This window comes from Juglans microcarpa x Juglans regia, chromosome 6D (genome assembly GCF_004785595.1).
Source record: "Juglans microcarpa x Juglans regia isolate MS1-56 chromosome 6D, Jm3101_v1.0, whole genome shotgun sequence".
Lineage (NCBI taxonomy): Eukaryota > Viridiplantae > Streptophyta > Magnoliopsida > Fagales > Juglandaceae > Juglans > Juglans microcarpa x Juglans regia.
Window position 1 is genome coordinate 8,545,154 of NC_054604.1, and position 13,793 is coordinate 8,558,946.

Sequence of the window (13,793 nt, forward strand, 5' to 3'; positions counted from 1 at the left end):
AAATAAGTTCTCGCGGACGGTCATTTTCACGGATGTTCGAACTATTAACAAAACTTCGTTTTCTCCAAGTGAACCGTCCATCTCCGCCGTTTAAAGTCGCCGTCGCCAACATGAACAGTACCCAGTCGAAGTCTCTTCCTCTAAGCACCGGTATGCTACTTTTCTAACTATTTTACCGTTTAAATTTAGGTTTTTGATGGATTCTTTGTTTAAATTAGGATAAAACAATTTATCAATCAATACTCAGCATAGATTTGCTTAAATCCATTGTAAGAAGGTTTATTTAAGTCTCTTTGTATTTGTTTGTTGAAAAATCGATGGAATCAAAGGATTCTATGAATTTCAATGGCTGAGTCGACTCAACATAGGCGCTAGGTTAAATTCGTATAGCGTTCGGACGCTGGTTAATGCGTTCGAACGGTACCAACCAAACATTTAGTATACCGTTCGAACGTTGGTTTATATATTCGAACGGTATACAAGCCAAACAGGTTTGCATACCGTTCGAACACTAATTTAAGTGTTCGAACGCAAATATTAATTTTATTAATATTAGTGAATCGATGTTTTTATTCCATATTATAGTTCTATTAAATCTTAACGAGAATATATATTATATTATAATTAAATTATTATAGAAATTTATCACATTTTGTTAAATATTTAATTTCTATTAATATTAATCTAATTATATTTTATTAAATTACTATTTGTATGTAATTTAGTGATTAGTTATTTATTATATTTTTATCGTTGATGTTGTATTGATAAACTCTTTAATTGTAAATTTTAGGTTGATTAAAATGTCTCCTTCTAGTGCGGGATGTAAGTGACGCAATCCAGCTGAGACTAGTATCAGTCCAGGAGGGAGAGGGCTGTTTTAGTAGAGCGACAAGTGAAGTTTTCTGACTTCCAAAGTCTTGTTTGGGAGGGTCATTCCTTACCATCAGTCTTCAGAGATCATGGTTGGGGACCTATCTTAGATGAGACGAATATATCATGGGGGACCATCTCCTATATTGACATTGTTTCTGAGTTCTATAGAAAGCTCGGTGGTGCAGCCCAGATGACAGAGGGGCATACAATATTTCTGTCCGAGGAGTTTCAATTGTATTTTCACAGGATGGACTCGCTGAGCATCTCGGTATTCCTAGGCTACCAGATGCATATCCGAACGTGGTACCTAGAGAGTCTGATCCTTCAGCTGGGGCAGAGACAGCTGAGGAAGAGGCACCAGTTTATACAGATGAGGTCGATACCCTTGCAGATCATGAGGTGAGGGATTTGATTGTTGGTCCAGATGCTCCCCCGTATGACGAGACGAAGAGCATAGAAGGCAGATCTATCTTCTTTCTTCAAGATCCTGAATTTGATAATTGCCAACAATATTGACCTTCGGTAGCACAAGACAGAGGTTGCATTGACCTGAAGAAATTTATGATACGGGTCGCTCGTGATATTCCTATTGACCTGGTGGGGTATATATTCAATAGGATTTGATCAGAGTCCTGGTACATTTGGAAGGATATACTGCCATTCGGGATCCTGATCACCCGATTTCTACTATTTACCGGTGTCGTGCCTGATGTTGTAGAGCGTAAACGGGAGCCAATGAGACCGATCAGCAGCACCACCCTCTCACGCAGCACGGGACACTCGAGACTGCGTCTTCGTGGACATGTTCCAGGCCCGGGTGATCCTCAGAGAGATGCACAGCCGGGAGATCATGATTTATATTTGGCATTACTTTTGTGCCCGGGAGGAAATCCATTGAGCTTGTAGCACTTTCTTTGGTGTGTCTCGGTATACGGCAATGAGAACACACAGGTAAATTTGGGTTTGCTTTGAAACATTGCTCCAACGAATGTCTGGAGATGTTGCAATGAGAGTAAAATAATCGATCTCTATGATAAGCAGATGGACTGCATTGATCTGGTCCCTTGGCAGCCATTGCAATAGGTGCTGGTGAGGAGTGTAGTTGTCTGTGCCTCTCCTTTTGTTGAACAAGAGATAGAACACGATTTAAGGCAAGGAGAAGATCATTGAGCAGAATCTGAGCTCGGATCGAATCATAAGAGTCATTTAGTCCCATGAGGAACTGCATGACCTTGCTTCTATGAGTATAATCCATTAGTGTTTTTACTGCTCCGCATGTACATGATGGTATAGGCTCATATATTTCAAGTTCATCCCAAAAACTCTTAAGTTTGTTGTAATACTGACTTACCGAATCATCATCCTGTGTGAGTGAGGAGATAGATTTGGTGAGTTGAAAAATTCTGGGAGCATTTTGGATTGAGAATCGTTCACAAAGATCATTCCACAAACTAGCAGCAGTTTCTGCATGCGCGATGCTCGATTGATGTTCAAAGTTGACTAACTGTTGTATCCAAGCAATCACCATATTATTGCAGCGTTCCCAAGGGGCATACAGAGGATCTGCAGTAGTGGAAGGTTTGAGAATTTTCCCATTGATAAATCTAAGTTTGTTTTTGATAGTGAGAGCCCAACGCATGATTCTTGCCCAAGTCACATAGTACTTAGTGATGAGTAAATCTGGAACCAGTGGAGAAGAAACTCATTCACCAGGCTAGATGTAATAGGGATTAGGGGGATGGTGTGGATTGGTTTCAGGATTGGAAGACATATGGGAATCATTGGTTTTAGTGTTTGGAGGTGAGGTGTCTGTCATGGCTTTGGTACCATGTTAATAGTGGCACAGAGAAAGAAATGTAGTGAAGAGGTTCTGGAGAAGATGAACGTAACAGAGTGCCAAAGTTGGTGAATAATTGAATTGTATTCTATATCTCATTTATAGATGTGTATCGCTATTTATATATTACAAATTGTAATAAATAATAAAATGAATAAAAGAATAGATTGACAGGTCACAGCCTCTAACAAAATTATATTCCTCATTTCACTGTTATATCTTTATCGAGAGGAACCGTTGGCATCTTGGGTCCATGCAGTTTCATCATAACCATATATTTAGAATGTCGATAATAAACTTAGAAATATATTTATTCATTACAATATATATATATATATATATATATTTATAATATATTTTCACTGGGTCAAACAATTATAATGTCACAATCCTCGAGAAAAAGTCCAAAAAATGATCAACGGAGTACAGAGGACAGTGTCGAAAAATAGATTGAAGCTAACAGTCAAAACCAACCTAGCTAACCCGCACATGCATGCACACGTTTCAACCAACTCGTGAATATCACTTACTCAGCCCCATATATCTTCCCCTCCCCTGCCCCTTAACTCCAGTACCTCTCTGCCCAAAGCTTCACAGCACAGACAAAATTAAAGCTCGCCATGTCTCCTTCATCTCTCATTCTCGCCACCATTTTCTTCGCTATCTTCCTCTTTTACCTCCTCAAGCTTACCACTCGCCGCCCCGGCCACCTTCCCCCCCTCCCTCCTGGCCCAAAGCCATGGCCGATCATCGGAAACTTGCCCCACATGGGCCCCGTGCCCCACCACTCCCTCGCCGCCCTCGCACGCACCTACGGCCCTCTCATGCACCTCCGTCTCGGATTCGTAGATGTCATCGTTGTTGCGTCGGCGTCCGTAGCCTCCCAGTTCTTGAAGACCCATGACGCAAATTTCTCCAGCCGGCCGCCTAACTCCGGTGCCAAGTATATTGCTTACAATTACCAGGACCTCGTCTTCGCCCCCTACGGCCCCCGGTGGCGCATGCTCCGGAAGATTAGCTCCGTCCACCTCTTCTCCGGAAAGGCCTTGGATGATTTCAGGCATGTCCGCCAGGTTTGACTCATTCCCCAGCTGCTTTCGAGTGACGTCAAGCATGCATACATTAAACATACATACATATATATATATATATAATATTTGATTATAGTATATAAAATATGACATGACAAGTATTTTTCATGTTCATGAAAATTGTATTTGCAAACTGGCATATGCATGGATCAGAAACATGTAGAAAGTGTGTCCTAAATTAATGCCTTGCAAGTAGGATTAAAAAAAATAATAATAATTTGAAATATTTCAAATTAAACAATTATTAAGTAGAGAAATACTTTAACTATAAAGTAATTACATAAAATTAATTTTATAAATTAATGTAGTTTGATGTGATTTTTTATATTATAAAATTATTCTTATTGTAAAACAGATCTAATAAATTACATAAAAACACGTTAATTTGTGATATAATATTTTTGTGATTGTACCACTGTATTAAGTATGTTGGATTCTTTAACGTATTACCTTTTTTATTTTTTGTTATAATTATTAAGAATTATAAATTATTTTTGGAGGGTACACTTTATTAAATATTAATTCAGTATAGTGAATATTGATAATGATGATCAGGAAGAAGTGGCAGTGCTAGCAAGAGCCCTAGCAAAAGCAGACTCCAAGCCAGTGAACTTGGCACAATTGCTCAATGTTTGCACTGTAAACGCACTAGGGAGGGTGATGCTAGGCCGGAGAATGTTCGGAGATGGTAGCGGCGGCGGTGATGAGAAGGCGGACGAGTTCAAATCAATGGTGGTGGAGGTGATGGTGCTGGCCGGAGTTTTCAACGTCGGTGACTTTATACCGGCACTGGAGTGGCTAGACTTACAGGGGGTGGCAGGTAAGATGAAGAAGCTCCACAAGAGGTTCGACACGTTTTTGACAGCCATCGTTGAGGAGCACAAAAGGAGCGCTGCTGGGCAGCACGTGGACATGTTGAGCACTTTGATTTCTTTGAAGGAGAAGTCTGATGATGGTGAGGGGGGGAAGCTCACAGACACACAGATCAAAGCCTTACTTTTGGTAATTTCGTTTCTCTTCGTAACTTCTTTCAATTCATTTTATTTTATTTTAATTAATTATTATAAATTTTTTAAATTTTTATAAAAAATAAAATAAACAATTTAACGTTTTTAAATTTTAAAATAAAAATAATATTAAAAAAGATATTTTAATAATATTTTATTTAACTTTTAACTTTAATTGTAACTCATCTCATCTTATCTGAAAAAAAAAAACAAATGTAACTGCTCTCTCTATATGTACACAAAATATTTTTTAATTTTAATTAATAGTTACAACTTTTTTAAACTTTTAAACAAAATACAAAAAATAATATTATTTTTCAAATTTTAAAATAAAAACAATAAATATTTTAACCTTGTAATACTTTTATTCAACTTTTTCACTTTTCATTTTCAAAACTCAATAAAACATCTTAACTCAAATTATTTTATTAATATTCACAAACTATTTTTTATATTTTGTTAATTGTTTTGTGAATCAGATTTTTTTTTAAGAAAAATTTTACTCATTATCTACACATTACATATGAATTATATATATATATATTTTTTTCCTTATCATGATAAGTAGAAGAATTTATTTAGTTTAATAAAAATAAAAATTTTTTTATATATAATATATAGTGTGTAACATATCAATAATGATTCTACTCACGAGACTCATGTGAAATAACGAATTATATGCGGTGTGTGGAGTTAGAGATTCGACCTGGAATGACTCATTTTTTAATGAGTGGACATGATAAAATCAATGCTCATGTAAGAGTGTATTTAGATATTAAAGTGAGTTGAGTTGAGTTGAAATGATAAAATATTGTTAGAATATTATTTTTTAATATTATTATTATTTTAAATTTTAAAAAAATTAAATTATTTATTATATCTTGTATTAAAATTTAAAAAAATTATTAAAATTAGTTGAGATAAATCGTAAGGAATTAAAAATCCAAACTAAACCTAACTCTAACACACAAGGAAAGGGCTGTCACGAGTCCACAGAATAATCGCTTTTCTCATGTCAACAAAGTTGTCGGGTAGTCGATCTGAAAGCCTAACGAAACGGCTGTCACGGGTCCACAGAACAGTCGCTTTTCTGCTAACTATTTATCAAAGCGACAAAATAATTATATAAAAATAATTTTATAAATTAATATAATTTAATGTGATTAATTTAATTATAAAATTATTTATAAATTAATATTATTTTATATAATTTGTTTAATTATAAAATTATTTTTATTATAAAATAAATCTAATGAATAGATAAAATCACATTAATTTATAAAATTATTTTTATAAAATTTTTTTGTGAACCTAACAGTACTCTTTATTAATTTTTTTAATTTTTATTTTTATACAAATTTATTTAATGTTGTTTGTTGGGTTGTGATCTGAAGTAGTAGGAAATTGATTCATGGTTGCAGAATATGTTCACAGCAGGCACTGACACCTCATCTAGTACGGTGGAATGGGCCATAGCAGAACTCGTCCGGCACCCCAAGATCTTGGCCAGTGTCCAACGGGAGCTTGACTCCGTTGTGGGTCGAGATCGGCTCGTAAGCGAGTTGGACCTACCCCAACTCACCTACTTCCAGGCCGTCATTAAGGAGACCTTCCGGCTCCACCCATCGACTCCCCTATCTCTGCCACGGATGGCGTCCGAAGACTGTGAAATCAACGGCTACCACATCCCCAAGGGATCCACCCTTTTGGTCAATGTATGGGCCATATCTCGGGATCCAGAGCAATGGGAAAGCCCGCTAGAGTTTAGGCCCGAGCGATTCCTTCCCGGTAGTAGCAAGGCCCATGTTGATGTTAGAGGAAATGATTTTGAAGTCATACCATTTGGTGCTGGGCGTAGAATATGTGCTGGGATGAGCTTGGGGTTGCGAATGGTTCAGCTCCTAGCAGCAACCCTAGTTCATGCATTTGATTGGGAATTGGCCGACGGATTGAGGCCTGAGAAGCTGAACATGGATGAAGCATATGGGCTGACCCTGCAACGCGCCGCGCCCTTAGTGGTGCACCCTCGACCGAGGCTGTCCCCGCAAGCTTATCGAGCATAATCTCGAAAAGGGTTAAGAACAAAAGGATTATAGTTTGTACGCTTTTGAGTAATGCTATCTACCATTTGGATAAGTTGGTGATGAATTAGCATAAATGGTGCCACCAGGCACCAAGACGTGTTTATCTTACTCTTGCATGAGTCTTTGATACGGTTTATATGAAGAATGCACATGAAAAAAATCCTCTACAAGGAAACTAGTTGAACCAGTAGTACTAAACTAGTTGGCAATATTTAATGTTATGTATCAGTCACTATTCACTTCTACACTCTATATTTATAATTTTTTCATTGGTGCAGATGTATTTTTCATAAGATATGAAATTATTTTTTATAAGATGTGGAGTGTAAAATGATAAATAGTGATTAATGAAAAGAATTTCTCTATTTAGCATGCGGTATCTTTGTCAAACCATATTTAGTTTGGTATTTAATATTGCACGTGTATTCCACAACATTTATATTATTTATAAGTCGGTGTGAAAGACGCACTTTTCATACTGATGATGACGTAACAAGATTTTATTCTCTAAAGAAGTTTAAAATTAAATAATCTTTACAAATTAAATCTTGTCATGTTAATAGTGTGAGTGTATACTCTACATTTCATTTTACAATATTTAATATCGTCTACAGATAATATTAAATAGTGCAGAACCCACAAAATTTATCTACCTATCTCGCGATTCATATTTTCGCTAAAAGTGAGAAAGACATCCATCACAAAATGAATGAAAATTAAAACTTAAAAAAATAAAAATAAAAAGCACTATCAAATAATTTTCAATCGATGCCTAAAGAAAAACAAACAAATAAATTATCTCTTTATAATTGATAAATATCAATATCAATTTTAATTAAAAGTTTTTTTTTTAATCACACTCATCAACAATTAATAAGTTTCAATGATTTCATATGTAAAATACCAAAAACGAATATTTACACTGTTAATATAATTTTTTTTTTTGACATTTATTCTAAATTTATAACATAATTTTTCTTTCAATTTTACTTGCATATTAAAAGAAACACAAAGTCTTTTACCAAAAAAAAAAAAAAAAATAATTTCCAAATAAATAAAATAAAGTTGGTCTTTGTGATTTGTCTTAAAATCAAATTATTTCATGCACTTTTTAGAGAAGTATGATGTGTAAAACCCTCTAATAAAATACACATAAGGATTGTATAGCATTTTAAATGCATGCATGGGCAATGACTTTTTTAGAATACATTTAAAACAAAAGATTACTTAAGAAAAATATATTAGAAGCATAGAGTGCATTTATCTTTGGGACAGTGCTAATGGGACCAATATTTAATCGAAGGAAGTGTACCAATGAGTGTAAATGTATTTTTTTTAATCATTTTTTACACAATTTTAAATATATATTTTTTTAAAAAATATCAATTCACTAATATTCACTCCCTTAATCATTAAATAGAAAAAAATAAAAAATAAAAAATTCAATCAGTTACTTTTATGATCACTTTTATTAGTTCAACTAGCATTTTTATTTGTCTTTGGGCAGAGATGAATCACCTTGCTTTAGAACGGATCTTATCGCTCCGGGATTGGGGTGGTGGCCAAATGGAGTGGACAACCAACCCTCTTGAGGTGGTCAGACCGCCACTTAGGTTAAAATGAAAAAAAATATTCATAATCCAGAAAATAATAAAATATTTTTAAAAAAATATTAATAATTATAAACTAAAGAAAATAATTTTAATTATAAAAAAATTTTATTTTACAGATTAATATAATTTTATATAATACGTTATATTGTATAATAAATTTAATGTATTATTTAAAGTTACGTTAATTTAAATATAAAATAATAATTGAAATAAAAAAAATTTTAAATATAAACCAATCATTTAAAAATATGTAATTTCTTTATAACACGTCCCATCAAAATATTCTTAAAAAATATAAATATTTGATTAAAAAAAAAAAAAAAAGTGGTGTGGCCGAGCAAAATCGTAAAATTGCAAATTCAGCAAAAATTGAAGTCTCCATTACATTATCGATTCAAAGCCTCCGCCCGTCTCCATTGCATTATCGATTCAAAGCCTCAATCCAACGGAACCAACTAACTTTCGTTTTCTTTTCCTTTTTCCCTTTCTATTTTCTTTTCTTTTTTTTTTCTCACCAACCAAACAATGTTTTCTGTCCCCCTCTCAATCTCAATTCTCAACCGTACAAATTAGGGTTTCCATTACTACTACCCTCTATTCTTCGTTCGACTCTCCCTCTCCTTCTGGAAAGAAAGATGTCCGCAAGTCTCCAAGTCAGCACCAACTCTTCCCTCTCTACCCCGAGCCTTCCTGCTAAAACCAATGGCCATAATTTGCTCGACTCCGAGTGCCAAGCACCCTGGTTCGTCGCCGTTCTGGTCGTCTTCTCCGTCCTCTTCGTGGTCTACCTTGCCGCCCATGCCAAGAAGAACCTGAAGAAGCTCTACACCCGTCGCTCCTACGTTACGATTTCCTATTATGCCCTCCTCTGGCTCGTTACCGCTCTCAACCTCGGTTGGTCGTCTCTCCAGGTGCTCCCCCTCCCTCCCTTTGTTTCGAACTCACTTTTTCTTTATTATTTGTACGTTTTCTGTGCTTGTCTTGTGTGGTTGATTAACTTCAATTCAAACTTTAAAGTTGATCCGGACCGGCGAGCTCTTTGCACAGAAGATTTTTTTTTTTGCAATAATCGTAGTATTAGCGCCGGTAGATTTGTTTGTTTTTGTTTTGAATGGAATGAAGGATGCGATAATGGTGATCAAAATACTATTGGTCGAGTCGCTTATTAATGAAGAATTATTACTTATATATATATATATTATATTTATATACTATTGGTCGAGTGGTGGAGAGTGGTAGGGCCTTAATCTTGGGGCAAGAAACTATTTATTTAGGACCTAATTGGTTGAAACTTGATTTTGATGAAACAGACATGGCAATGCTCTCCGGGGAAGGAGGTGGGGTGGAATCTCCTTTCGTTATTCACAACATCTGGGATGCTTTGTTTGGAGATTAGCTTGTTGGCTTTCTTACTTCAGGACGATTATGCTAGTGGGTTGGATGCTTTAGCACATAACTTCGCTGTCTCAGGGATCATTGTAGGGATGGATATGCTTCTTAAGGTAACATTTCGCTTCTGCTTAAAGCGGTGCTATGTTATGGCCTCATCGTGCAGTCTTTTCCAATTATGATGGTTTTAATTTTTCACTGTCGCCTGTTTGATATCTATGTTGAGGGTTTGTAAGTCCTGTTCCCTTGCTTACTTGTGATCTAATTTATTGTTATAATCCTCGCTGTGGAATTGCCATGCAAATATTATCTTATTTACTCAAACATAACCTTTTTACTGTTTTGTAATCTCTTGCCTGCTCTTTCATTCAAGTACTAATAGCTAAATGAGATCTATTTAAGTTGACTAAGTTGTGCTGTTGGCAAAGCACTAGTTTATACTGGCAAAGAAAGCAAGAGTTCTGGAGTGTTTTTAGGTGAGAATCTTTCCTTCAGTGAAATCTATTTAAGGCATTGTTGCGTGCAACTCATGGCTTTGCACTAGCATGATATGAAAAAATTGCATGCGTGCTGGAGTTGAGTTTTATGATGTCTACTGTTAGCAAAAACCTTGAAAGTTTTATATTGTCTACTTTGTTAATGTATCCATCATAATTTTGGTATTGTACAAACCATGAAAAACAGAAGTCCAGGTGTGTCCAAGCTCTTCTAGTAATTTTGGAGTGGGATATGATGTATATGTTAAAATTTGGATGTGGGGCTGGTATTGGACTGTTGTATAATTGATATGGTTGGAAATAGTTGGTTTATCTATAAGTCTTGTGTATTATTAGTTGCGTTAACATGTGACTAGTGATTAAGCGTGTGCCTATGATATATGCTTCCAATCATAGTGAAAAGAAAAACCTAAAAAGTAGAAAAGTGGAATCTACCTGCAACAATGCAATAATATTGTTACTAATTTGTATAGTAGCGATCACTTTAATTACCTAGTAACTTTTATAGAGTGCTTAAGCTAACTTAGATAAATGTTACCCCATGTATGAGCGCATTTAAGGATGATATTAGTGGTGACATAATTATCTGCATTGTATTCCATGAAACCACAAGGCTTTTTTTTTTTTTTTTTTTTTCCTGCTCATGTGAATTAATATCTGGGAAGATGAGCCAATGAAGGGCTTGTATTACTTCATTTACGTTACATACCCGAGTCTAGTTCTGGACAAAATGCACATGCATATTTGCTTGTATTTAAGTTTTCTGGAATTATGTCTTTGTTGAAATAAGAGATTCTGGGAGGAGGATGATCTTGAGGGTCTTTCCTTTCTTTGGGCACACATGGTGATTGTGCAGTGATACAGCGAGTCACAATGTGCATTGATACAGCAACAAATGACCAATTGATTCCCACTCTTCTTACTCATGCAGCATCCAGCCATTACTAAAACTCTCTCCTCTTCAACTTATCCACAGTAAGGGTCTTCCCCAATGCGGCACTCCACACACAGAAGGCCACACTCTATGGAGCTTTGTTCCACCTAATACCTATCCAAGGAAAATGAGTGCCTGATCACATCTTATCCTCCTCCTCTCAACCTAGTTGAGTACAAATGGTTGAAGAATAAGAAAGCAGCTCTTATTCCCAGTCATGTGCTGATCGATTAAATGTGATATCCCATTGTCTCAATTTCTGTCCTTTGGTAGTTGAAGCTACTATTTACTTTATAAGCATGGAATCCAAATTAGAAACCAGTCTCCCATCATTTATTTACTTGTGCCTTTACTGTCTTGTACATCTATTGGAATGATAGTTGGCTTTTTCATTATTGGATACTTCATTTTCAGGTAATTTATGTATTTGGGTTTGGGGTTCCTCTGTTCCTCGATGGTGTTGGAAGTACAAATAAGGTGAAGTGGGGTTTATGGATCATGCATAAGCTATTGCTAACTGCAGCTTACGGCTACATTTTGTTTGTGCATTTCTCAAAATCGAGAGACAGTCTGCATCGTGAGTTCATTTCAAATTCTGTCATCTTCATAGTTCTTGTAGGATTTATTCTAATTGTGTGTGAAATTGTTTCATTATCTTCTGCAGCCAGACCAGCATTCTACAATTACATCGTGATAATGTTTACAGTTAGTGCAGTAGCATTATTTGGATGTGGGCTTGCCGTGATGGGGGCCAGCTTCGGGATTTGGTACCTCTAAATTTCAAGTTTGTCAAATTTCATTTATTGCATTCAATTTGGCACTGAGATATTGGTTGTCTCACCTTTGATGCAGGTTGTATAACCTCACTGTTTTCTGCTATCACTCGCTCTATCTTCCTTTCCTCTATGTAACTTTTCTAGCTGATTTTTTCCAGGTGATTTCTCCACCACATACTGTAGTCATAGAAATATTGTTTTCTTGTTTTGTTTTGTGCACGGAGAATAGAGTAATGCTAGATACATTTATAGGTTATGTAAGTGTCGCGCATTTTTTTTAAAAAAGAGTGAGGTTTATTATTAAAAAAATAATTTTTTCATGTAAATTTTATATTTACTATTTTTAATTTTTTTTTTTTTTTTAAAGAGTGAGTAGCACATGCGCACTCTATGACTGCAAATATAATTTTTCAAGAGAATATGACACAAGTTCACGTTTTGACGTTTACAGGAGGATGATTTTCTTTTGGAAAACGCATATTACTCCGAGATGAAGGATGCTGGGTTTTTTGATGCTGATTGGGATTAGTCGATTTACAATTTGTGCATAGGTAGAATATAGACTTAGGCTTTGTTGTACACTCTGTAAATTAACTTAAAAAAAGAAGCTTCTCTTGGATTCTGCGCTTTGAATGTAACAAAGGAAATTCGTTTCTTTCTTATGCATATACACCTCTCTATACGGACAACATTAAACGTTATAGATTCACATATTGCCTATTTTTCTCTATGATTGAATTACACAACTCGATCAGACAATTGGAGAAAATTTCTTAGTTTTGTAACTTAGTTCTTACTCTTACAATGACTATAGTTGAAAAAAAAGGGTGCATCAACTAAGGTATAAATTGCCCGATACCTATAATAAATGTGATACCCGTATGATAAGAATAATGGTAGATGGCATATGAGATTCTATATTATTTAGGAATGAGAAGTTCTTACTCCTTATAAGGTTTTAATGAAATTCCAATTATATTATTGACTAGTCATTTTGGAGTATAAGTAATGTGATTTGAATCTTCTTATTGATATAATAAAGAAATGAAGGCTTAATTTATATAAAAATTTGTAAAAGTAGATAGAATGAAAATTTATTATTTATTAGGATAATTTATTTTTGATATGTTTTGTATTTAAACTTGTGAAAGGGAAAATTATAATTGATTAGTTGTTTGGATACACTTTTCTAAGATATTTTTTTTTGGGGGTTATTGTATTTTTCCCCATAAAAAATACTTAAATATTAGATATTTTTTAAGATATGAAATTTTTTGTGACAAATCGTGTTTTCGGATCGTGTTCATGTTGTGTCAAGTCATGAACATTCGATTGTATAGGTCAACTCGAATCCAACCCGTTAAGTTAAATGTGTCAAACTTTTAAAACTTTAACCCAACTTATTTAAATAATTGGTCGTATTGTATCACCAATTTAATAATTAATTAGAAATATGTTAACACAACACAACTCATTTCAACTTGTTTGTTTTATGTAAATAGGTTCAACTAAAACTCATAACTCATTTGACCTGATTAACATAATTTCATATAAGTCAAAATCTATATTTATTAATAATCACAATATCTTAAAAAATATGTATCAATATTTTTCAAATTTTAATATATAATAAAATCAATATTACAAACCATATAAAAACAAATATGAGTATAGATTTAAAATTATAAT

General features: G+C 34.6%; 3 protein-coding genes and 1 long non-coding RNA gene across 4 annotated transcripts; 2 read left to right on the forward strand and 2 right to left on the reverse strand.

Moving 5' to 3' along the window:
• Nucleotides 1-1,621: 1,621 nt before the first annotated feature.
• LOC121235357 lies at nucleotides 1,622-2,515 on the reverse strand. Its single transcript, XM_041131706.1, has one exon. It carries the CDS (start codon nucleotides 2,513-2,515, stop codon nucleotides 1,622-1,624), a length of 894 nt encoding a protein of 297 aa, XP_040987640.1.
• Nucleotides 2,516-3,179: 664 nt separating this feature from the next.
• Nucleotides 3,180-7,003, forward strand: LOC121234227 (flavonoid 3'-monooxygenase). The gene is made up of 3 exons (XM_041130095.1): nucleotides 3,180-3,786; nucleotides 4,360-4,806; nucleotides 6,233-7,003. The coding sequence occupies exons 1-3, from the start codon at nucleotides 3,334-3,336 to the stop codon at nucleotides 6,872-6,874; spliced, it is 1,542 nt and encodes a 513-aa protein (XP_040986029.1). The 5' UTR covers nucleotides 3,180-3,333; the 3' UTR covers nucleotides 6,875-7,003.
• On the reverse strand, nucleotides 3,938-5,966 carry LOC121234258. The gene is made up of 3 exons (XR_005934349.1): nucleotides 5,926-5,966; nucleotides 5,174-5,183; nucleotides 3,938-4,063 (listed from the first exon to the last, which is right to left on the reverse strand). It is a non-coding gene; the product is annotated as an uncharacterized LOC121234258 (long non-coding RNA).
• Nucleotides 7,004-8,841: 1,838 nt separating the features above from the next.
• LOC121234243 (protein CANDIDATE G-PROTEIN COUPLED RECEPTOR 2-like) lies at nucleotides 8,842-12,731 on the forward strand. The gene is made up of 6 exons (XM_041130120.1): nucleotides 8,842-9,419; nucleotides 9,819-10,010; nucleotides 11,743-11,905; nucleotides 11,993-12,095; nucleotides 12,181-12,262; nucleotides 12,556-12,731. The coding sequence occupies exons 1-6, from the start codon at nucleotides 9,144-9,146 to the stop codon at nucleotides 12,631-12,633; spliced, it is 894 nt and encodes a 297-aa protein (XP_040986054.1). The 5' UTR covers nucleotides 8,842-9,143; the 3' UTR covers nucleotides 12,634-12,731.
• The last annotated feature ends 1,062 nt before the right edge of the window (nucleotides 12,732-13,793 follow it).